Source organism: Cryptotermes secundus, unplaced genomic scaffold (assembly GCF_002891405.2).
Source record: "Cryptotermes secundus unplaced genomic scaffold, Csec_1.0 scaffold634, whole genome shotgun sequence".
NCBI classification, from domain to species: domain Eukaryota; kingdom Metazoa; phylum Arthropoda; class Insecta; order Blattodea; family Kalotermitidae; genus Cryptotermes; species Cryptotermes secundus.
In genome coordinates, this window is record NW_019737091.1 from 852748 (window position 1) to 879729 (window position 26982).

Genomic DNA, 26982 nt, shown 5'->3' on the forward strand with positions numbered 1-26982 from the left:
TAACAGATCGAAACCTGATTCAGGAGGAAATTAAGAGGCGATTGAACTTGGGTAATGCTTGCTACCATTCAGTCCAGAACCTGTTGTCTTCTCGTCTGTTGTCCAAAAACATAAAAATTAGAATATACAAAACTATAATTTTGCCTGTGGTTCTGTATGGGTGTGAAACTTAGTCTCTGGCATTAAGGGAGGAACATAAGCTGGGGGTGTTTGACAATAGGGTGTTGAGGAGAATATTTGGACCAAAGAGAGACGATGTGACAGGAGGTTGGAGAAAACTGCATAAAGAGGAGCTTCATAACTTGTACTCTTCTCCAAGTATAATTAGAATGATCAAGTCAAGAAGGATGAGGTGGGCAGGTCATGTAGCATGAATGGGGGAGATGCGGAATGCGTATAGGATATTGGTGGGAAAGCCAGAAGGAAAGATACCACAGGGAAGACCAAGGCATAGGTGGATGGACAATATTAGAATGGATCTTAGAGATAGGATGGGATGGTATGGATTGGATAGATCTGGCTCAGGATAGGGACCAGTGGAGGGCTCTTGTGAACACAGTAATGAACCTTCGGGTTCCATAAAATGCTGGGAATTTCTTGAGTAGCTGCAGAACTGGCGGCTCCTCCAGAAGGGCTCAGCTCCATGAGTAAGTATTAAAGTGTCAATAGCTCTTAACTTCAATAGGCCTCTGTTGCACATAAAACATCTGCTAATGACTCACCAATCTCAACTTCATTCCAAGCTCCACGTTTGCCTTCTTCTTCCTGATGTTTCTTCTCTTCAATCATTTCCCTCTCAAAGTCCTGTAATGTAAATTTTGTATGAGATTAGCAAAACGCAAATGCGCAGCCCAAAAATTACAAATTCAAAATTACCTTGAGACAGACTGAAATCTGAACTGCTTACCCACGAACCACTGTATAAAAAATTACTGCACTGTAAAGTACTGACTACACTGTGTAGGATTTGAGCTTCTGACAGCAGTGGTTTTGAAGACTTGTCATCTGGGAGGTAATGCCGTGTAGTCTGTCGAAAGTCATCAGACATTTTGCAGAAACATGTCGCCTTCATCTTCAGGGTTGAAGAGTAAATCAAGCAAGAAACCAGCGCTGGCAGGTAACAAAGCCAAGCTTCCTACCTGCTTCATGCTGGCTTTTTGTTTCATTTATTCTTTGATCCTGAAGATTCAGGTGACATGTTCCCCCGGAAATTTGGATGATACCCCAGAAGACAGAATTCTTCTGACTATACTGATCATCTTGAAACTTCTTTGCCAAAATATCTTTTTAATATCATAGTATGCTTTAAAGTTACAGATCTATTAGAAACATACTCTGATTCTGCCAAGCAATGTACACCTGACAAACTGACTCTGAGTTTGCAGTGAGAATACTGTGATGATTAACATTCAATTCACTTTGCAATGAATAAAATTATAGGAACTACTGGTTTCTTATTTAGTCATGTTCTAAGCTATTTATTCACTCCTATTTCAATTTCACATATAATTCCTAGTGGCGTCTCTTCTACCCTTGCATCATGCACATGTCACAGGGAGAAAAAAGAAATAAAAGATGGGGAAAAAAGACTGGATTTGAGATTCTTGTAGAGGAGATTAAGAAAGGCACCATCTTCTGGGAAGTAACATCCTGTAAGTTCACTGACATTCCTTCAAAATGCTTATGGACCTTATCACATTATATGGCATTTTATTCCAGAAGGTACCACTTGTCAAGAAGAAGAAAAAGGTTCTACCATCTCAACTATCACATTCTTATTGTACAACGAGTGCTTTCATTTCTAGGATTTCTGCTGGATGTTTCCAGTTCAGTAATTTATATATCAATTATCATGGAATTCAACTGTAATTAAAATATATTCTAGTTCCATTGCAGATGCAGTAAATAACTGTAGATGAGCAATAGACTGCATCTAGTCTTCACACATGCTAAATCAAAGTGCCTTGCCAAGTGTACACCTATCTGCGGATGGTTATATTGCACTCACAAGCAGTTCCTGAGCATCCTCAACCCTGTTGCCAGCCAGACCATAAATGGGGATGTCACCCAACGTACGGCAGAATTCTGCTGTAGCGTTCACCACAATGGAACCACCTTCCGTGTTCCCTTCTGAGTTTCTCCCCAGTACTGACTCTGCCACCTACAAACATCACAAATCACAAACAGTCAAATTATGTAGCTATACAGCATTCTGTTTTGTAGTATCCATAAATGCAAAGCTGTCCCTATGCTTAATTAGTTATGCTATGGATGGAGGTGAGTGGCCAGCTCCATGCCACTCCCACACCCAGGGAAACAGACCCTGGTGCCTATTTGACAGGAGGCCATAACAGGTCTCAATAATCAAAATATAAGAAAGGATGATAGTATAAAAAAAAAGGAAAGCTCTCCCTGTAACAGGCCATGGAGGCCCATAGGGGTGCGAGACATCAAGACTCTCATACTTTCTCGACAATAAGCTCACAGATTGCAGTGAGGCTGTCAGCCTTACATGCCGGCCACCCTTTAGCCCCAAGAATATTCCTGGTACTCATTTCTGTTAGAGGCTGACTTGACCCCAGGATCATAGTGTGACTGGAAGGATTCAGTCAATCTAAAAATCCAATTACCTAACTAGGAATCAAACCCATTACCTTTCAGTTTGTAGCACAGTAAGAAAGGATGATGGTATTGCTTAAATGTGAAGATATGATTTACTGGTTTAAGGCCCATGACAACAAATTGTGAGAGAAACAATTTAAAAGCCCTCAGGTTAAAGTACAATATAGTTTCTCTAGGGTACAATGGTTTTGTACAGTAACCAAGGAGGAAACATCATAATGAACTTTACTACAAAGTTCTGTGCAACATTTTATAACTGGAACACATGGAGACACTGTGTAGGAACTAAACATGGCACAGGATTCTGTAGCTAGGGATAAATTTCATCACCTTCCACCACCTATACATAGAGCTGCTCCTCTCTTGTCTCAGGGAAAAAAAGCAGAGAGGCAGGTAAGGGAAGTTGGCCTTGACTGAACAAGGGAAATGATCCCTACTACAGCCAAACATTTGTGGGGAGGATTAAAAACGAAATATGCCAATGTTATGTACCTTTTCTACACTGTTTTTTGATTCTGTAAGCAGCCTCCTGCAGCTTCAGTCTCCGTGCTTTCTTGAGAGCTATCTGTAGGTCCCGTTTGCTGTCATCGGGCTCAATCTTGATGTTGGACAGTATCTCTTCTGGCGCTGAAAGTTGTGTCCGATTATTAATAACATTCAAAACTGCTCCTGCACCACATTTCCTTTCACGATTTCACAACACACTTCGTAGCGGAAACTATATAGTATCAAACGGCTGATGATTAGTAAATAATGTATTCAAAAGTCTTGGTGCTTGTCACCTGATTAGGGACACTAAGTTCAATCAACATTTGCCTGGTGGTACTGTGACAACCCATGAAAAAACGTAAGTCAGGGTAGCCAGATGTTCCAGCGGGAGATTCATGAACACAAGAACCCATTTCCCGTTTTTTTTTAGTTCGAACTGTGGAAGTAACATGAGTCTGTACTTACGGTACGAATGGTAGTGTTTATCTCTTCTTGTAGCAGTTCAATAATTTTTTGTGCTCATCTGAGTTCTATTTTAAATTTATGACAACAAGCACTCGTTCTCTCACTTGTTTCACGATTATCATTGATGAAAACTTGAGTGTCATCACCATTAACTGATCGAACTGCCATTTAGGATATCAATCAGATTGATGATCGTTGGATCGATGGTGATCGATCTTTCGGGAATTTCTTATGCAGCCCGTAATGAAACACTAAAATTATTCATCTTATAAAATAATTTATACTCAACATCACACAGCTCTCGAATGCTGAGTGCCATTAAACTACAAGAATAAAAACTGAATTAATTTTTAACTTTGATCAAAGATAATGCAATAATAGTACAGCTTCAACTGGATTGATAGCTCAGTCGGTATAGCGACAGGCTACACGACTGAGGGCGCTCCCTACACCTTTTCAAAATGGCTACCGCCACAGAATACTAATATCACGGATTACTAAGTATTACATATCCGTGCTGCTAATGTCCACTAAATAACAATCAAATTCCTTCCGTCAAATGTGACACTTTTTCACATTTGACGGAAGGAATTTGATTGTTAATTGGTTAGTGTGACGGACCAGAATGAAAGACCTTAAATCCACTAAATAATTTTGCTTTTTTTTTTTTTTTGAAAAAATCATTAATAATTATTGGATTTGTTTACTTTCTCCATCGTCCGGTATTCTAAAAAATAGAAAACAACGTTCTTATGGGACCCAGCTGAGTAGGTGTTTTCCCCTTTCACCCGAGGTTGGACATAGCTCCAGTTTCCGAAACGTTTTCTAGTTTCTAGATTTCCGGACGATGGAAAACTTCCAAAAGCCCAGTAATTCTGAATGTTATACACCATTGGCAGAACCCTTTAAAAATCATATGTAAACAAAAGTGACCTACTCAATGCCGATGAAGTCGTATTGGGTTCCATCTACACAAGTCTTACATTTCATGGCATTAGTTCCGGTGTCGTTAGCTTAGTTGCCTTAAAATTATGTACTATTCGTCGGAATCACTGGGTTTTTGCGTATGTCCGTCGTGGGGTATTGCTAACGACACAACCTTATTGCCAAGATTAGAAAGCGCTAACCTCAATCGCTGACGTTAGGTTGGAATACCACGGTCTCACAAAGTAATTTCAAATTTAATAAACTTATGATGAAAGCCTGTACTATTATGAGCCTCCACGACTATTAAATAATATCCCCTATTTCTGTGATTTTACCACCAGAAGAAACTTCTCTCAAATTCTAGTGATTTTCATATATCCCTGTAATGTTCTGCACTCTCCATGATTAATTCAGAAGCTAAAGCTAGTGAACACAGGCTGCTGTGAGAGTATTTGCCTTGGCCCATGAAAACACAACTCCTAGCACAGCGAGTCAGGTTTAAATTGAACTGATAATGAGCTGAGTCCCAGTTTTAAAATCGTTGCCAGTGAGGTGCACAAATAGAGACATACATCTGTATCTCATCAGCTCTGGACAGAAGGGTATGTGAAAATGCAACAGGTTCATACACATACACAGCCACACTATAAATAACTGTATAGCAACTATGCTGTATGTTCAGAAGTAGCAAGTTCATGCACTGCAGACATATGACTTCAGTTGGCCTAACATTTCTTAGCAGTACAAGCAACAGCACAATCAGATACAGTCCATATAAGCAAATATAGGTACAGAAATCTGTTGCCATCAGAAAAATGTTTACAGTCAAACATTTACTAAAATTTTAGCATCTTCCTGCACTAGTTAATCACCATGTGGCTGAAACATATTGACTATGTGGTGAGCTGACCATTGAGAGGTGAAGCTGCACTTGCTCAAAATAAAAATTAACCTTCAAAGTAGAAGTTCCAAATCAAAAGAATTCTCTACAGTGATATTTTGAATTATTTACTGTTAAGTGATAAACATTCAATTTTTGGTGCAAGATGGGTATAAAGTTTTGTTCCAGCATGCTATACTCCCTTTTGGTAGGTAGATTGTAACATCTGCAACTGGTCCATGACGATTATGCTTGTGTCTTGTATGGAATTCTGAATATTTCTGAAACACTTCCACCTTACCCTTCTTACAGATAGAGTTTTCTTCAAAATCATCAAGGAGACGAAGTATAAGATATTAACAGGACTTACTCAGGGGACTGTTAAGTTTCTGAATGATCCTGAAGCAGGTCCCAAGTGAGTCTGGCATCCCAAGGATCTGCTGTTGAGGGAGGGACTGCTACATTTACCTCCTCCAAGACTAAGATCATGGAAGACAGGAAAAAAGGAACAATGGAGGGTATAGCCCCAACTGTTAAATTTTCTCCAGGGACTAGAAGGCATCCCTGGGGAAAAACCAGCCTGCTGAGAAAGAAAGGAGGAGGGGATACTGTAGATTAAGAATATCTGTAAATCTATTCATTACATGTACTTCATTTATAATATTCAGTAATTATGAAAAAGAGTGATCAATGACATTTCATTGAGCTGTTGTCCTAATTTCTTTTATTCACTACCCCCTCCTCCTTCATCAGTAAATATAAATGCATTTTCCACATTTGATAACTATTCAGACATCCAGCTGTAGCAAGTGATCCAAGCATCATACAAAAAATACATGCACTGGTAACCATAGATTGCTGAATGTCTCAGTTCCATGATTATGGCACCAACAGGCTAAATACGCACTGTATCATATACATTTCGCATGCCCTCAGATATTCACAATAAAAATGAAATATACTTATGGGCTCTCTTTGTACTTTCAGGGTCTGGCAAGATGAAACCGCTTTGGAATTTGTTATAGTACAACTTTCACTCACAGACAGAGGAGGACAGAGAGTAGGAGTTTTGAACTAGTGTCAAGCTGAGCTTAACAACTCTTGACACAACGGCATTCTTAATGAATACAAACTAAAACAACATTCAAAAATACAGATTCCTCTCTGCAGTTTATGACTTTAAGGAAATATCTGAAATTTAGGAGGGAAGAGGTGAAAAATGGAGAGGATTAGTACATGGTACATAAAAAGATCAAGTTTCTTCCTTTTTGTAACAGTAGGAAGACAGTATGTATAAAATCTGGTCAGAAAACTGTGCTGGAGGGAAAGCTGCAATAAAGAAACTACTTGAGCAAAATACATGTTTCAAAAAACACCGAAGTTAACCCAGTGGGGATAATATAAAAATTTTATTGTCTTGTATACATTCATCAGTCTCTCTGTTAAGGTCCCATAAGTTTCAGCCATCCATAATACATTAAGAAGTTTAGCTATTTTCTAACAGCAGTCATTAACCAACTACTGGAGTTCTTTTCTAGCTATGTGTCTAGCCAGTAAACCAAATCTCAAAACAAAGTATTATCTAAGCAGTTGCAATAAATTACAATTCCTATCAATTTTATATACTGCTAGTGGTGACTATGCAGTGGGCTGTTTGTTAGTCTAATTCAGTAGCAGAACATGTAATTGAACGTTGACACTACTGACACCCTGTGATTTCAATGAGAGATTTACAGAAAGAATGCAGAAAAGGAATGAATATAAACTAAACAAATATGGTGGGAATAAAAGCAAAACTCATATGCTTTCCTTTCACAGGCAAGAAAGACTCACAGAGCTAGCTCTGCTAGACAGCACTGATTGAGCAGTTTTATATATATTTATATCTACAATCCAAACAAACTGAATAACTTAAGTGGTTCATCCATTCACCGAAGCATAAAGGATAGCTACAATAAATGTTCCTCCATTATGACACATGTCTTCATGTGTCATAATAGTCTCCAAAACTGTGAGTATTTCTAGTCTTACAAGGTTGAACTTTACTGCAGAATCCCTGCTTAATAACTGACACCATGGAAAGGCTAGTTTTAAAGCACTGTTTACAGGATAAAAGTTCATGAATAGAATGTGAGCACAGATGTCTGGTTACCCCGAACCAGAAGGAATGGTGGCATGTCTCTTGTCAGTGTTTCTAACCATGCCATATACAGTGTTGCTGACACCACATTCTTCCTTGGCATAGGCAATGTCCTGCAACACATATTAGTGAATATAACATAGAAAGTACATCACAGGACGTTCTGTTCACTTGCACGGTGTGTGAACAGAACATAACACTTATCACATGGAAAAGTATTTCAAATACTGTTGGAATAAGTACAAAGTGATTAACACAAGGCACACTTGGACCTGTGTAATGACTTTCTACTCTAAAGATCTATTTTCTTTTATATGTTACTGAACAACACTTCCAGTATGGAGAGTATACAGTATTGGTTGATAGGATGATACATGAATGATGATGTATTGAAAAAGATTTAGAAGAAAGAGGTAATGGCCTGAGATATTAACCTGGCATTTGCCTGGAGGGATTGAGGATACCCATGAAAAACCTCAGTGATGATAGGTGATGTCCTGGCCACGACTCAAATTCAGCACCTTCTCAATATAAGTGTTACATCTAGAATGGTCCACTAGGAAGACCTAGATGTAGGTGGGAGGATACTATGAAGACGGATCTTAGAGAGATAGGATAAGGGGGTATGAACTGAATCTGGCTCAGAAGAGGGACCAGTAGAGGGCTCTTGCAAATATGTTAAAGAACCTTCAGATTCCATACAATGTTGGGAAATTCTTGAGTAGCTGTGCAACTGGCAGCTTCTCAAGAAGGGCTTGGCTCCGTGAAGCTCGTTACTTAGTATACTGTTTATAACTACTTGAACACACAACTAAGTTATGTCAAGAAAAATACAATTAATATACATCAAACCATAGTTTTTCCTTACTAGATTCTTCACAGAAACTTCTTCAAGAATTTCACATATGACTGTGATCCATATAAAAGAAAACTTTTCAAAATGGCACAAATTAAAATTATTCATAACATTAATGTATATCATACAGGTCTTTTGGCCATCCTGTGCCTATTCAGTGAAACAGAAGAAAGACTGACTTTTCCAAAAACAGCCAACCAAGAGGAAGGTTTCTCATATTAATCATTCTTTCTATGATGCATCATCTGGGTGAAATAGGATAGTTAATACAGCTGATGTATGGGTTTTTAGTTACCCTCATTTTAAAAATGGAAATGAGTAATGATTTCCTGATGGTTGAATTTACCAACCTTCTCCATGACACAACATTTGGGAGAAAGAGTGTGAGCACATTTTGCTGCTTGTATATGATGTACTTACATGACAACCAGATTTGCTTCAAGGGAATTTTCCATGACAAGCTCTCTCAACCGCAAGTGCCGATTTGTTTTATCATTCATAGCCAGCAATTCAGCTTCTGTAATGGCCACTGCTGAAAAACAGAAACAATAACTATTTCAACAGTTCATTCAAAACTAGAGAAATGGCATACAGCAGAATTTTGGGGCTCATATTTTTTGTATGGCAGTGCTTTATACATAGATAAGAGCCCACATAAAAGTTTAGTACCTTCTTTTACTGCATACCTCTTGCTTGAACAAGGGTCTAAGTAAATGTAATTACTTACTGCCATAGTTCTTGTTCGCATTATAGTCTCTGTAAATATAAATATCCTGCTGTGCAACACAGTTCTTGCTTGCAATGGAGTATATATATGTAATGTGCAATATTCCCTTTTCCAATAGTTGTTTTATGTATTCTCACAGACTTCTGCAACAGCCCATTTATTTGACATGGAAATATTTGACATATGCAGGCCTAAATATAATGAAGACACCACCAGGTCCATTCTGGCACCGTGTATTCCAGCCCTGTCTCCCATTATATGACATTCCTTGCTCCTATTGATGATGATGATGATGATGATGATGATGATGACAATCTAACTAATTATAATGGTGGGAGCAAAATATAACAAACCTTTAAGTGAAGGAGAAATGAAGAAAAACATATAGGAATGACCTAGGTAATTTCTGAACAATGATATAACTAGATCACATAAAAATGGGACAATTATGCAAACAAAAAAAAATTTTTTCTCCTCAAGAAAGCAATTTCTGGTGAAATATGAAAACAAACATGCCAGGTTGGAGGTAGTTTTGTCGGTCTCAATCTATGATTGTGTCTCATTTCTAACACCAGACACAGGTCATGGCACATGGTTGTGCATGAGTCAGATGTACCTTTGTGATCATGTACTGGGAAATGAAATGAATGTCAGTGTTGACAGTGGCAAGCTGAAGTGATTTTTGGAGTGTGTATCTCAGTGAGGCTGTTGTAGTTATTTGTAGTCACATTCTGCAAGTGTTCAGTAAATTCAATTACCAGTCTGAACCCCGTCTGTAGTCACTCCATCACGTCATAACATTAAACATTTCTTACTTGGATCATGAGATGGTCCACCATCAGTACTTCCTTCTGTTTGTTTGAACTCAGAAATTAGGCTCTCAAAGAATGACACTGTAGAATCACGTGGCTTCTTTGTGATATCTGGTATCACCTTCAGGTCTGAATAGTCAATGCGGAATTTGGCCAATAAACTTGCCATGCTGCAAAATCACAAACAGGTTTTAGATTTTCCCGCAGGATTACACTCATTAGTCATTTAGAAAGAATAAAACACAATAATTATCAATTAAAATCTAATAAAATAACAAAATATATTAGATTCCACTTCACTGTTAACACAAAAATACATAAAGTTTACTGAAATTTGAAATAAAATAAACTTCAGACTTTCTGTAATTCTCCTTCAGAACAACAACATATTTTGCATGGAATAAAACTATATGGTAGGAAGAAATTTCACATATAAACCACAATGCCTTTAATGGATATTTATTAACCCTTCAAATGTAAACCTAATTATATATGCTGACTATCAAGACTGTCTACAGAATGCCAGGCCATGTATGCATTAGGGACTGTATATTATTCTGAACATCTATTCTAGGAGACCACACAAATNAAAATAAGAGTTACACTGCAAGACAGGCCTGCTGCCTCCATCTACAGGACAGAATAAAACCTTAATAACAACCTAAGATTAAACAGTGCCTTAACCCATAAGATTGCAATATGAATGTTATGTAGTATACAGATAGATATATTCAGAATATCTGAATATGGCCATGATGACATTCATGAATATGCGCATGTGCATATGAAAGAGGGATTAATAATTCTTATATATTTTGTGTGTACTTGACTGGCACTCCAACTTCCTTCACTATTTTTATGGAATGCATCCTGTTGTGTGAGCAAACTAATTAATTATCATGTTCCATCAAACACAACTCTCAGACTTTATAACATTCAGTTTGTTTTATTAAAATCACAACATGTTTCGACCATTTTATCTGGTCATATCTATATAAATGAATAAGTAATCTGATTCAGATACGTACTTGCGCTGTTCAAATTCTAGTTCATCTTTCTTGTTAGCAAGTGCAAAAACACGCAACTTGCAAGCTGACCAGTTCCGCCTGGTGGAGATGATGTATGGCAAAAGGAGTGTCAGTCCTGAAACATTTCATTTTACAGAAATGTTCCACTTAATTTGTAGAACTACACAAACATACTGAAGAATGCTTCATCAGCTAATAAAAATATTAAATCCTGTATATAGGGTCACACTCAGACAGCAGGTTATGGGCTCAAATGCCCTATTATACCCAGTGCCCACTTAGTTATAAAAGAATCATTTCATGATGAAAGGAACAACATTAATTTGGGACAAAAATTATATGCAAAGTTGTGTAATAAATCTACTTTCTGTTACTCCCATCTGAAAACCTAAACATTAAAATATGTAACATATGAATTTATCTGTTGCAACATATGGGTATGAACATTTTTATTATTGCTAGTGGGGTGGGACTAAGTCCCTTGTACTGCGGCCACTTCTGGCCTATTGTACCAGCCCCAGATGATAGGTGAGGATGATTGTGGAGCAATTGGGGGAATGAAGATGGGCAAGGGAAACCGAAGTACTCGGAGAAAACCTGACCCACCGCCACTTTTTACACCACAAATCCCACTTGACCAGACCCAGGATCAAACCTGGGCCACTGCAGTGGGAAGCCAGCAACTAACCACTTGAGCTATGGCATGGGCTTGGGTATGAACTTACTCTTTTACTTTTAAAGGTGAATTTTTTGTGGTTTACTTTATGATGCTCTCAGCACTTAGACCATATGATGATTGGTGAAAAATGAATTGGAAAGGATTTTGAAGATCCAGTCATGACTAATCAGGGTAGTCAGTGTCCTGGCTGAGACTGGAACTGAGTGCATCTCAAATACAAGTCTAGTGCATACTGCTCAGTCCAAGAGGTGGACACAATGGAGGACAAGAGGAAGTACATCGCATGGAGCCTCCAAATTTGTACTCTTGACACTGGACTGTTAGCATGACTAAATTGACAAGAATATGATTCATGAAAAATGTAGTGTGCATGTAGGTACACAGAGTGCATAAACAATTTTGGATGTAAAACATATGGGAATCCTATACAGATGCAACAATAATATTGTAGTGGATATTTTAGTCATAGATCATTAAGTTGTGAAGTGTGGCACAATGGCTCACAACATGTACAGAGGTGTGCTGCTGTGATGATGGAAAGGTTATGACACAATTCCTTGACTACATGAACAACTACAACCACTTTATGTATCTCCAGTGGAAAATGAATTAGAACAACTTATAAAAACTTAACAGAGGGAACATAACATTAAAACAATTAGGCTGGGATGATAAAGACTGACTGCTAAAATCAAGAAGCATTTAGAAGGCATTCCACTGCTTCAAGTGCTTCTATCATGGACTTCATTAGTGTGCCACATTCAGAATTAATTAAGATTTTCTGAGGTCACTAGGAAGATGGAACAGAAGAGTAATGTGTAATATATTTCTTTAGCTTCAAGAGTCACCAGCCGCAGACTCTTCCCCTTTACAGCATTAAAAAATAAAAATGAAACCTGTGTTCAGCAACATGCTGCTATGAAGCACAGTGCTCTCAAATGTGTGATGCTTCAGACACATAATGCCTACTTTCAAGTCTTGGGGGATGCAATTTTTAATACATGTATATGTCAATTTAAGAAGAAAGGAAATCAGGCAAATGGTGAATTCTAGTTAGAGAAGACTGCTCAGAACTTGTTTCTGACTTGTGAGATTCTGAACAAACCCAAAATGATATCAAACAGGAAGTTACAAAAGTGTGAAAAGGAGCAAATTTCATGTGAATGCAAAGTTTGTAAACTTACATTCAACTGAAGTGCAAATGGGATGAAAGAAATGTAGAGGAAGTCAAAGAACAGGATGTTAATGATCAGAATGATTACAATTCAAACTCTCCCAAAAATATTTTGACTGTATAAGTTCTTGGTGGGTTATTAAGAAAAACTGAAATGGCTTTAAATGCATTAACCTTTAAACGCCAGACTTCTGAAATGGTGGTAAGCTTGACCTGGCCGGAGTTTATTTAAATGCCACCTGCTGGTGTGGGTTTAAATGTCCGTTGCTACTCTGCATTTAAATGTCCGTTCCTGCTAGGGTGCTTAAACAATTTTAAGCACTGTGTTTAAAAATGCTGTATCTAACTCAATTTTTATGATAAATGGATGGAATTAACTTTGTTTGTATCAGCAAAGAACACAGTGTCGCATATTGTAACGGAAAATTTGCAAAATTTTATACAAAGAGTTATACTCTATTTTCAATTTTTTTCTTTTAATTTTGATGCATACTTCAAAAATGGTTTCCCAGTACTTCACAGACTTGTTCTACATTATAAATTCATTTCTGTTTGTAACACTTGACAAATTTTAGCAGTCCCTGGTGTCATAAAACAGATGGAAGCAATAAAATCATTTGGTCTTCTGCTAGTACTGCTGACAATCTTCAGATTTTCAAATCTTTTGACTAAAGGACAGAAGACTGAAAGAATGGCTATTCAGGAGAAAGCTAGAGGGGTCCCTTCTTCAGTGCTAAGACCTTCTGTTATAGCTGCAAGAGATTATTGCCCTTTCTAGGGTCGTGAACAGACAGTTGCATTGTGGCTGAGATACAAAGTGCAATCTGTTTCCTGTGCGTTCATAGTGAAATCGAATACTGTAGTTTCATTTCAGCCTATATATACATCAAGCAGATAACAACAAAAAAGGTATGTACATCGAATTTTACTATATATTTTTAACACATTAATCTGCAGAATCTGCAATAAAATTACTGGCTCGTGGATGAGTTTGGGCATATCTCATACGTATACTCTTTTTTGCTGTTATTCACTTAGGTATAATTTTAATTCTTCTATTAGGGTTTTACTCAAATCTGTCTGGTAATTACTGCATTTAAAAATAAATATTTAGGACTGTACATGCACTTCTACTAGCAGCGTGTGCACGAGCTTCCACTAGCGGAGTTTAAATGCCTGACTGGCCAAAACGGGGTACTGTGGCCACAACAACCATACTCATCACTGGCCTGTTCGGGGCACTTTGGACGTTAAAGGTTAAAAGAAAATAACATAAATGCTGTACAGTTTTAAGAAGTCTTCATACATATTTCATACATAAATACATAAATACTTCATGAACAAAATATTAAACAATTTCCTCATGAAAGTACAGTAACACAAATTCTCCAGGACTAACTTCCCAGAAATCAGCAAAATATTCTGAAAAGTCGTCTATGAGCTCTGTAGATTTAAGGAATTCCTAACCCATTTTCCAAAAGAGTAATGCAAAAGTAGTTGCATCAAAAATTGTCCCATAAACCAGCAAATGTATTTAATGTACATTCTATACGAGCCTTTTTTTGGTCCCCTTATATGAGAAGCTCAGTTATTCAGTATAGAAGGGGTGGGTTTCCCCATGCACCGCGACTAATAGTCTATTGTACGTCCCCCTTTAATTTCTACTGTCGCCATACCCTACTGATACTGGTGCCCACTATCTCCCCTTTCTGCCAGCGAGGTCGGCCCTCTACTGGCAGTGGTACCCCATTACTTTCCCCTTTCTGCCAGCGAGGTTGGCCCTCTACTGGCATTGGTGCCCGATAACTTCCCCATCTACCGGAGGCATTGGAAACTACTTGGGCGGGAAACTTCTTTGCCTAATTTTGCTCAGAGGTCTCCTAGAGACATGAGGATCTTTTACGTGCCGTAAATCTACGACACGGGACCCACGGCTTAAAGTCCCTCCCAGAGGACTTGTTCCCTGAATTTTTCTGCCCTTAAAAATTCCATGACCTCCGCCGGGTTTGAACCCGCGTAACTTGAGTCATGAGGTGGGAACGTTACCCCTAGACTACGGAGGCCACTCTATATGAGAAGTTACTTTTTGTTAAGTGATTAAGGAATATATGAATTAATATTATTTCTTACAGAGAAAATTCACTCAACTCTGCAGATTCAGATTATGGACATAATTCAAGATGCAGTTTGTAAGTTGGAGTACAAATGTAAATAAAATATTTTCATTGTGGATGTTCTATGGTCAAAAGCTTGAAAAGCAGTATGATAGGGTTTTACAGCTCAGTCTGCATCTGCCCATAAATCTTCATGGAATGCATTTAACTGTGCTCTGATATTGCAACAGGCAACTCTCTGTTATTGCCACTCTTGCTGTATACTTTCATGTTTTTATACAAATAAATAAACCGGCATTATTCTCAATGTGTCAGATGATAAGAAGGACCTGTTTATTATTCAAATAGGTCTTACCTCCATCATCATAAAGCCACCAGACATCAATGGTTCCTTTCTTTTGCTTCTTCTGAAACTGTGTCAGGTTATTCAGCACATCTTTTGGAAGAGTGCTTCCTCCTGGCCCCCTGTAGAAGAGNTGAAGAGATTAATGTAATGATGAAAAACACATACAAATATCAATGTCCTAGGGTTATGAACACATGATCCCAGTGTATACACTACAAAGACCATTAATGCCTTAATTGTGTGGCCTGTGGAGGTAGAAGATTCAATATATAACCCAGGAAAATTCTAACTGTTGTTGGCAACAGTTATGAAACACTTTCATCACACCCATGACTAACCATTTCAGCAGAGCTATTTCATCAAGAACTGAGTCTACTGCCATGTACAATGCCTTAGTAATGAAGAAGAAATTATTATATTCTAATATTAACAAAAGTGGAACTGCCATTGATAATAAATTTATGTCATTACATGATATTACAGTATTTTGATACTAATAAAAGTCCTTGAAAATGGGTTCTGACATAACAGACTCTGTGTCAAGTGGACTAATGTAAGTGTTATGATTTCATTTTATTTCAAATTTCAGTTGCCACAGAATCCTTTCATAGAGCAACAATCACCCAATATATAAATGGGTAAAATGTAAATGTACAATTATGAAAACATAACAAAATTTCTGAAATTTTGGAGAAATATATTGCTTCCATCTTCAGGTTCAAGAAGTAAGCCACGCAAGAAACCACCAGAAGCTGGTGGTAAGCTCTGCTAGTTTCTTGTTTGGCTTACTCTTTGACCCTGAAGATGTGGTTGGTATGTTCCTCTCAAATATCAGGCTCTTTCCATACTACACAATCTTACTAACCAGATGACCACTGTCTTCATGGTTGCCACTGCAAGAACTTCAAACCCAACAAACCTCAAGACAACATACAATACTTAGTACACAATTTGAATAACATGGCTGCAGAATTTTCTGTGAAGATAAAAATTTGGAAAGGGGGGGGGACAAGTTAAAAGTAAGACATGCTTAACTGATAGGACACTGTAACAAATTAATACTTTATACTATTTGGGACATAATGCATTTGATGAGGGAAAAAAGGATTTGAACGTAAAAACTGCAAACACTGTCAAAATAATAGAAACTGTAAGTCAAGTCTTCCAACGATCATTAGTTTATAGGCATACAGGAGCATGAATTTATAAGACCAACATTATCTTATCATAGTAAATCATGAATAAGGATTCATGAATCCAATTTTGTGTCAACATTTATTATTATTCTTCAGGCATCCAGATGTACACATTTTCATGCAATATGAAAATTAATTCACCACTTTTCATCAAAATGCCACTTCAGATTTCAGAAATATGGACAAAAGAAGGCTGGAGTCAACAGAATTGTGTTTCATCAGGACTGTTGGATAACATCTTTCAGACCCTAGCAGAAACGGCATAATGATACCTGTTACAGACATCAAAAAGCAGAAACCTTCTATCAATTCAGAGGCCTTCAGATTCTTCTTTTTTATTTTTGTTCATATTTTGGATTATTTTGGGGGTAGTGGGGAGAGGAATCCTATCTGAGCTCTTCTTTCAGCATATTCTTTCCAATTTCTTCTGCATGTAACATGGAAGTCAATGAAAAACCTGGGTTCATATTACAGAACTCCAAAACACAGACATGTTTCCAAATTACATTCTTCCTTCAGTACAGAAGAATCCTGTATTTATATGTGTAATATAACAATGGGATTTTAAAGAAGCCATAAGAGAGTAGCAATGGGTTGCAAGTTATGCATTATTAGTTTACACAAATAAGATATGCCCCCTAAGTCACCAGTACCTGAACTGCTTTTATACATCCCATGACTCAAGGCTACTACATACTTTTGAAAACCCCCATCAAATTATCAATTAGAAATTAAACTGGCAAAATTTCATTCATGGACGTAACCAAAGCAAAAACTTGATTGAGAAATTCCATTTTAGACTTACCACAGGATATTAATGTCAGTTGAACACTTACACAGAACTGGAGGATGTTCATGTCTGGAGGTACATTCTGTACAAACAATGACATCAGAAAAAACTCCTCATATGTCAAGCCCTACTTCCGGAGGGCTTTGTTACTTCCAGTAACAAGTACCACGATGCTGGGCTCTAGAGCACAGCACACATCAACCTCATTTTAGAGCTTACCGGTAGAGGTCCGCTTTAGATTCTCGTTTCCTCTTTTCCTTCCGACTGTTTATACCACTGGTAGCATTACTCTTATTTTCTTGGTGATCAGAATCAGCAATTGTTATGGATGTAGAACCAACATCCACAATGGGACTTTCATTTACTCGGGCTCTGTTTATGTTTGGAGTTGCAGGAGCAGACAGATCGCTTGCACTACTCGCTGAAATACATGCAGACCAGCATTTGCAATACATCTGTGTATCTACACATAACACATAATACGAGTCAAGTAAGCAATACACACTCCTCAACCAGCAACACTGGTCATGATTATCATCTTCAAAATATAGTGTATCTTGGTTAAAGGGGAGAGGCTGCAGGAACAATATAAAAAATGGACACTCTACGAGTAAAAATCATTTTTAAACTCATGCTTTTGCTGTATCATAATCTATTCATGCTAGTGTTATGATCCTAATTTTAACAATTTTAACTACAACTCTAGCACAGCATTGTCTCATATAAAGGAGATTTAAGTCTTGCTATGGCACCCTATGACAGTAGGTTACAGTGACACTCTCTTTGTAGTATTTCTGTATACATGGCTTTCTTGTTTCAGATTTCTATTTGCCAAGGTCCTGACCAAAATACCACACAAACAACATACATCGTGCTTGAAATTAACATAGCAGGGGAAGAAAGTGAGTATCTTCAAAGCCAGTGAAGATACATGCAAGCTGTTTGAAGTGAAAAGGGTAAAAACTCAGCAAATGCTTTTTTGTGTCAGTAGATCTTGACATGTGCCACCTTGCAATGTGGCAGGCATTCAACCAATATTCTCTCTGCCCAGGTGTTTATTAACATCTCCGGAAGTATAGACGCTATGACATCAACAATTCTATGCTGCAGATGAGGCAGGTCTTTGGTCCAATAAATGATGTCTTTGAGGTATGCCCATTGATGGAATTCATGGGGGAACAAAATAAGCAGTTGAGGGGGCCATGGAATGGGGTCACATAGGCTGATCCATATTCCTTTGAACTGCTCACTGAGGAATTCAATAACCAGTGTCCATTGTGGTGCCCCATTTTGCAGGAAGATGTATCAATGAGGTACATGTGAAACAGTATAATTCTCTAGCATGTTAAGGTACACAGCTCCTGTCGCTGTTTTCTCATGGAAGAAGACTGATCTGATCACTCCTGCAATGGTCAATCAACACCACATGTTCCATTTCATGCTATCTCGTTCATGCTTCCTCACACCACGAGGATTGTGAGATCCCCATATGTGACAACAACTTTACCCAAGATGTGAAAAGTAGCCTTGTCAATGAAGCACACCTTGCTGAGGTAGTTACTGTCATGGGTGATCCAAGACAGAATGTGGGTAACAAAGTCATGGCACTGTGGTAAATCACTTCCCTGCACTTTCTGAAGCAATTGCAATTTTTATACTTCAAATTTTAGCTGCTTACACACTGAGTTGTGGACTGCTGGCTGATGAATTGGCAATTCATGGCTCACTCACCAATTGGATTCCTGCAGACTTTATTGGAAAGCTTCCTGAACAGCTTCAACTTGCTGGTGCCATTTGCAGTCTACCGCCTTTACAACATCACTTGGAACTTTCACGTTGTGGCAGATGCTGGTGCTAGTTGTGTGTCTGTTTGGTGGCTACATGTATGATAAAACATGTGCTGAACAGTCATGAGAAACTTAAATTCTGTCAGCCAGTAACAGCATTGAACTTTCCCTTGGTGTGTGAATGATGCCATTTCACATAAACCAACTGATGGCTATTGCGAATGAGCAGCAGTGTTACCATCTGTCACAAGCACAGCATTTGGTGAGTTTTTACACATTTCACTGCAAACTGCTTGCATGTATCTTCACTGAGAGTGAAATTCTTCATTTCCTTTATTACCAATACCAACTGTAACTCCAGAAATGCTAAGAAAACCTGAATGGAAATAAAATATTTGCTGTATGTCTGCATTGCAAGGGGGCATATTCCAATATCTATTAACACACAAAACATTGGTGAGATTTTACAATTGCACCACAAATGGTTTGCCTGTACCTTCACCGAGAGGGAAGTTATTTAGTTTCTTTATTGTCTGTGTTCATTTTGAACACCTGGTAAATATTTTCCATTTACAGTATCCAAACCATCAGGACCCTTCCCAGTACTCTCAAGTTGCCAAGATGACAGTAAAAAACATCACAATTCATAGAAAATAATTTTTCATGTGTTCATCAAACAGCATACTGGCTTTCTTTTATATCAATAATCATAATCTTTCTCAGCATACAGTACGATTGGCATGATTAAGTAGTTTCCAGAGGCAGAGCTTTTGGGTACCTTTATCTCCAATTACTAGCAGAAGGATTCTATATATAGTTCAATGCAGATAAATTGAGGTATCATTATAATCAAATGTTGTAATGATAATTTTGGCTAACATAATGGAAATATTGGATTCCAATCTCATGTTCAGATCTAAATTTTGTGCTTATGACAAATAAAATTTGTGTACAAAAAATGTTTTCATGGTGTTGCAGTCTACAACAAACATTATAAAGTCATTCTTGTAGGACAAAACTGTATCCTAATTAAAAATACTGCAATACTAATCAAAAACCTGTAATTATTACATTAAACAAACTATGTATTTACAGAACAAGACGGATTATTGAAATATAACATAATTATTTCCTTATGAGATGTAAGTTTCCTCTTAGAATTTCTGCTGTTTCAGTGATTAGAGTATGTGAAATGATGATTTCAGCTAGTACAGTCATGACAGCACTCATTCCATGATGAAAACTGGCTTCAACAGGCCTATGGTCTTCATAGTCCCATCTAGGATGATCTGCAAGATTTGATGCTTTCCACCCCTTTAATATGTGCTTTTTTTCTTTTTTCTAAGGACTGTGCTTCTTTTTCATTTTAAAATTGTCCACAAAAATTCAGACGGCCAAATATTACATCTCTGAAGAAGAAAGAATTACTAAGTATCTGACTTCATGGCTAGAGCATGTTTTGAAGGCAGTACTTTCTCAGCTAGTCAAGAAACTCCTACAATTTTATGAAACCTGAAGGACCATTACTGTATTCACAAGAGCCCACCTTCAGTCCCTATTCTGAACCAGATGAATCCAGTCCACATACTCCTACAGAAAGCATTCTTTCGGAAAACTGAAATTTTAACAAGTAGTAACTGTTACTGCCTACTTGTATTCTGATAAGTCATTTTAGCCTAATTATCTCATTTAATAATAAAAGATAAACTACCTATCTATGGAATTATCCAGGTGTCCATATGCCTGTTCATCTCTAATAACTTCTGACTCACTTACATGAATTGGGTATAAACACCATGCCATTAGAAAAAACCTCACCTCTGTACTTTTTATTCTTATATCAGTAATACCTACACGGTGACAGTGATTAGTGATATCAGAGTGACACTAGCACCATCTAATGTAGGTTTCTGAAATTATGTAATACATATTTGAAAGTATGCACCTTTTGGCCAAGTAAAATAAAGACATGGCAGCCACATTTGGTTGATTTTTGGATTGATGGTGACACTAACAAACCACTGGAACTAGGAATTTTGTATGGAAAGATAATAAACACAGAAACAAATTCTGTGTGAGATAATGGTAATAAGATAACACAGTGAGAGTGCAAACCTTTTGAAGTTTATCTGACAAATTTAATTTTGTCCAAATCTGAAACAGTAGAAGTTGTGCATAGAAACTGATCAAGGATTTGGATAATTATTAATTAATTATAATTGCTATCCTCAGCATATTAAGCAAACTATTTGAAGGGAAGATGGTGTTATAACTTCTCCTCAGAACCTCTTGTTGAAATCTTCAGATTATTCACAAACACAAGAGCGTTTAGTCGTGCAAAGGTTTCATACAAAATTCAGATTCCAAATACAAACATTTTGTCCTTTCTTCTCAGGAAAATTAAGTGACTGGACAGAGAGTGGCAAATACACAAGCCAAAAATTTTAACTTTGTCACTAACTTCGATTTGTTTCATTCTGGTCAGTCACACTAACAATATCATAAGAGGTTAAACAGTTCCGTCCAGTGTGACTACTAAAGATTTTTCTTATTTCAGTCCTTCATCCCTCACACGTTCCGGCCTTTACAGACCATCTTCAGAGGGACATCAATACAATCGGAAGCCACTATTACAATATGTTTTTGAATGCTAGAATATATACATATAAAGTTGACAAAATACAATGGATATAAAATCTAGTATTTCAACAACTACAGCGGCTGTCTTAATATTGTGACGTGTTGCGCTATGCAGGACACCCTTCCCCCCGCCAGCGGTGATGTAACGCCATCGGATCGCTGTCATTACTAAGGTAACAGGCAAGTCAACACTCCTCCGCCTACCCCGCCAGCGGTGATGTGGCCAAGGGATGCCACGGTTGCTAGGCAGCAGTAAACAACTCCCGACAGCATTGCTAGCAACATGGCATCAGACAACAGTGGTGCCTATTACGTGGCTGTTTTCTGTGTTGTCCGGAACGTGGCTAAATAAGGAGCAGCGAAGACTATTCACAGTTAGTTCTCAAGTTCTCGAGTTACTAGTTCACGAGTTAGTTCTCAAGTTCTTAAGGCAGCAGTTCTCAAGTTGCGAGTTATCTACGAGTTAGCCAGGCAGTCGACCTTTCAGTGGTAGTCTAGCATTTGCAGTGTAGTATTTGTGATACTGCCGATGGCAGTAAAGTCAGCTTGTAAATTGTGTGATTGTAAGAGCGAATGTGGAATCAAATTCGCTATATCCAATAAGGCGTGAAGTTATTTGTCGCGTATACACCCAACACGTGACAATATGTTAAAATATTTACAATCAGTTTGCTAAGATTTTTGTTGGAAATTGTAAACCAAGTTGTTTTGTGTCCTTTTTATTATTTCTTCTTTTGAAGGGGGCCAAACGTGTACCGCCTTGTAGTTCTTGAGAAGAGGATTCTGCAAATATGTTATGGGTATATTGTAATATTTCAGCCAACCCTATTTTGTTTTTTGAGAGCTTTTGTTATTTCCTCCAACCTTTAACATCATCCTGTAGGTGTTCGTGGTGCGCCGTGTTGTTATACTGTTCTAGGGTGTGTTGAACTGCGTATTTATACTCCTTGTGTCTCTGATGTTTGTGTGGGCATATACTGATGTTGCATTATGATGTCAAACATGTTATGCTGGTTATCACTTTCCCTTGTATGTTTATGTTCTTCTATTAATTTATTGAGTTTATTAAAGTGATATATATGAAAATTGTCTTTTATATTCATGACACTCCCTTTTTTGGCATTTATTTAGTGTATGTTGGGCAAATGCCGATTCGTCTTTGTTTAGTCTTATATTTCTTATGTGTTCCTTATACCTTATTAGATTTGTACCAGTTTGGCCGATGTATACTTTTTGACAGCTTTGGCAGGTTATTTTGTATATCCCACTTTGTTCATAGGGGTTTGTTTCTCGTTTTTCATTTACTAGTTTGCCTATGGTGTGAGCTGTTTTGAAGGCTATCTTGATGTTGGTGTTTTTGAATAGTTTTGTGATTTTCCATATGTAATTTCCTGTACAGGTAAATGTGACCCATTTTTGTTCTTTTTTGGCTTTATTATCTGGATTATTTTTCTTTTATTTGTGTTTGTTATGTAGTTGTAGGACGTCTTCCTTCCTATAATAATTATTTAGTGCTACATTAATAATATGAGTAGTATTTAACTCTTTGTTTTTAGTGTTTTTCTTGAGTAGTAGTGTGAGAAGTCTGTGTGTCCAGTTTTAATATGCTGCCAATTTTTGTTCTTTAGGGTGGCATGAGTTATTATTTATTGTTATATCTGTCATTGTGGGTTTTCTGTATATTTCTATTTGTCCATCTTTGTTAATTAGATTTGAATCTAAGTAGGCTATCCGGTTGTTTACTTCCTCATTTATTGTGAACTGCAAGTCTTTATGTTCTACACTGAAGTGTTCCGAGGAGGCTTTGGGGGGTTATTTTTGTTTGATTATATATTATGAAACTGTCATCTACATATCTATTACAGTATATGATTTTTTTCATCATCCAGTAAATGTTTTATTCTGTTTTGTTCTAGATCTTGTAGGAAAATTTCTGCCATAGCACTTGATAATGGTGAGCCCATGGTTATGCCCTTATAACAAGGATATTGACTTAACATTAATGATTATCTGCTGGCGTTAACTCCCATTACCAAATTTTTAGGTTCCATTTTAGTCTTCAAATAACGACCTATCTGCTCCCTAACAACTACCCTGATATTCACGTATCTTGTAGTTCAAAGAGTGGAAATGGAAGGAAAGGATTTCAAGCTATGTACCAGCAATAATATGCAGATTTCAGCCAAATATGTACTTGATAAAATCAAAACATTTTCTTAATTCTTTGCGTTTCTTATGGTACTGCAGTGTAAATTTTCAGTAGTAAGCCCTTTTGAGGTTGAAAGTGCTATTGCAAAATTGAAACGGTATAAATCGCCAGGTAGTGATCAAATTCCAGCAGAACTTATTCAAGCTGGAGGCGAAATATTACAGTCTAAGATCCACAATCTAATAATTTCTATTTGGCATAAGGAAAAATTGCCTGATCAGTGGAAGGAGTCTATTACTGTACCAGTTCGCAAGAAGGGTGATAAAACTTCATATAAAATTTTGTCCAATATTCTTCTTTCAAGGTTAAGTCCATATATAGATGAAATTATTGGGGATCATCAGTGCAGGTTTTGACGTAACAGATTAACTACAGATCAGATCTTTTGCATTTGTCAGATACTGAAAAAAAAATGGGAGTACGATGAGACAGTACATCAGCTATTCACAGAATTCAAGAAAGCCTACGATTCAGTTAGGAGGGAAGTATCATACAATATTCTAACAGAGTTTGGGATATCCATGAAACTAGTTAGGTTGATTAAAATGTGTTTAAACTAAACGTATAGTAAAGTCCGTATAGGTAAACATTTGTCTGATAAATTTCCTATCCAGAATGGTCTAAAACAAGGAGATGCTTTATTGCCACTCCTTTTCAACTTTGCCTTAGAATATGCACATAGGAAGGTCCAGGGAAACTAGGTGGGACTGAAATTAAATGGGACACATCAGCTGTTGGTCTATGCCGATGATGTGAATCTACTGGGTGATAATGTAGATATCATAAAAAAAGACACACAAACTTTAATTGGTGCAAGTAAAGAGGTTGGTCTAGAAGTGAACACAGAGAAAACTAAGTATATGTTACTGTCTCATCACCAAAATGCAGGGCAAAATCATGATATAAAGATAGGAAACAGATGTTTTGAAAATGTGGCACAGTTCAGATATTTGGGAACAACGATATCATATCAAAACCTGATTCAGGAGAAAACTAAGAGGAGATTGAACTTGGGTAATGCTTGCTACCATTCAGCCCAGAACCTTTTGTCTTCCCGTCTCTTGTCCAAAAACATAAAAATCAGAATATACAAAACTATAATTTTGCCTGTGGTTCTGTATGGGTGTGAAACTTGGTCTCTGACATTAAGGGAGGAACATAGACTGAGGGTGTTTGAGAACAGGGTGTTGAGAATATTTGGAACGAAGAGAGATGAAGTGACAGGTGGTTGGAGAAAACTGCATAATGAGGAGCTTCATAAATTGTACTCTTCTCCAAGTATAATTAGAATGATCAAGTAAAGTAGGATGAGGTGGGCAGGTCATGTAGCACGAATGGGGGAGACGAGGAATGCATATAGGATATTGGTGGGAAAGCCAGAAGGAAAGAGACCACAGGAAGACCAAGGCGTAGGTGGGTGGACAATATTAGAATGGATCTTAGAGAGAGAGAATGGGATGGTTTGGCTTGGATAGATCTGGCTCAGGATAGGGACCAGTTGAGGGCTCTTGTGAACATGGTGATGAACCTTCGGGTTCCATAAAATGCTGGGAAATTCTTGAGTAGCTGCAGAATTGGCGGCTCCTCCAGAAGGGCTCAGCTCCATGAGTAAGTAAGTAAGTCCATGTTACTCTGCCTACTCAACAGCACTTACTTTTACATGACTGGGTGTCTTTTAAAATTGTCAAGTCTTATATTGTGACATAATGGAGACACAGTGCTGAATTAAGCACTATCCCATGAAGATGCATGGGGTAGTGGAGATATAGCTCCACAATTATTGACCTTGGCATTAGATGGAGGTGCATGGTCAGCTTCATGCCCTGGCCACTTTACCAAGGGGAAAGACCTCTGGTATCCATTGGATAGGATGCTGAGTGGGCCCCAGAGCCAGTATGACAATAAAGTACATTTCATAACTGTAAAGAGTGCTTTAGGGAATGTCTGTGTATAGTTATCAGCAGAAACAGCTGTTACATACTGTCATTATCATAACACTTTAATAATCAAAGAAAGCATGTATCTCTAAAAGATAGGAGTGCATCACCCAAACATCACCAGAGTATTAGTTAATCCAGAAGTGCAGTGCATTAAAGGCTTTCACAACTACTGCAACACTTTCAATGCTGATAAATACCACTAAATAAATAAAATCAAACGATGCCAATGTTTCTGGCTTCCCTTACAAACATCACAAAACATGCTGAGGTTGAAATCCCACGTCACTGTTTACATGTGTTAGGAAATTATATAAATAGATAATTAGGCTGAAATTAATATATCAAAACAGTTTTAAACATTTTGCACTGTGGAACTTACCCCTAGTCATTTGACGGATTCCTAGACTGAGATATTTGTACAGTTCTGCATTTGTTTGAGGGAAAGATAAATGGAAGAATAATCAGAATATCTTATTAATATTTTTATCCATAACAAAATTGGAAGAAAGAAAGAATGAAAAAAATAAAGAAAGTGAAATTTTATACTGTATTCATATAACAAAAATAAATTATGTACAGAAGTAATGAATTACTAAGCATATCAGTGTCTTCACAACAGTTGAGTTTTTTTGGCTTCTTATAGCATCAGGTCCTATAAATTTTCCAAGAGTATTTATATACCATTCTTTAGTGAGGACCTAAACATGGAAAAAAATAACAGAATTTACCTCCTCAAAATAGAGATGAACAGACACTTCCATTGCCAAATTAATTTATCTGAATTTCCTCAAAACATAGCACAATACTAAATAGTATTAAAAATGTTAAATGCACAATATAAGAAATACAAGAAATTGATATACAAAGAATAGGCATCAACAAAATACCTCTATTTGGGGACAGCAATAAGAATGACACAGATATGAGCCAAAAATGTGCAAAACACTGCCAGAACTGTAAGAACCCATAAGCAAAGCAGAAGTCATAAGTGACCAATCAAAATGAAAGTGAAATACGTATAATCAAAAGCTACATATGAAACATATAGCTGAAGAGACATGATTTCTCAATAAAGTGTCATCTTATGCACTGTATGCAGATAAGGAATAAAGTTAATATATGTCTATTTAGTAGTCTTGGTGATTCTTGACACATGGTCTG

General features: G+C 37.3%; 1 protein-coding gene and 1 long non-coding RNA gene across 3 annotated transcripts in view; both read right to left on the reverse strand.

Annotated features, from left to right (window-relative positions):
• The window catches only part of LOC111870155, an 8179-nt gene extending 4200 nt beyond the window's left edge, over window positions 1-3979 (reverse strand). The window contains exons 1-4 of the long non-coding RNA XR_002843803.2: window positions 3577-3979; window positions 3115-3249; window positions 2009-2161; window positions 723-804 (exon numbers count right to left, since the gene is read on the reverse strand). This is a non-coding gene — a long non-coding RNA (uncharacterized LOC111870155). The remainder of the gene's footprint in view (window positions 1-722; window positions 805-2008; window positions 2162-3114; window positions 3250-3576) is intronic.
• Window positions 3980-6764: 2785 nt separating this feature from the next.
• Window positions 6765-26982, reverse strand: part of LOC111870154 (bumetanide-sensitive sodium-(potassium)-chloride cotransporter) — a 133703-nt gene continuing 113485 nt past the window's right edge. Inside the window, exons 15-20 of one of the 2 annotated variants that reach the window (XM_023862207.2) lie at window positions 17465-17666; window positions 15269-15378; window positions 10947-11061; window positions 9922-10088; window positions 8800-8908; window positions 6765-7636 (exon numbers count right to left, since the gene is read on the reverse strand). In XM_023862207.2, the coding sequence (XP_023717975.1) occupies window positions 7501-7636; window positions 8800-8908; window positions 9922-10088; window positions 10947-11061; window positions 15269-15378; window positions 17465-17666 (839 nt within the window). In that variant the 3' untranslated portion in view covers window positions 6765-7500. Of the gene's footprint in view, window positions 7637-8799; window positions 8912-9921; window positions 10089-10946; window positions 11062-15268; window positions 15379-17464; window positions 17667-26982 lie in introns of both variants that reach the window. The other variant, XM_023862206.2, reaches the window with a different exon arrangement.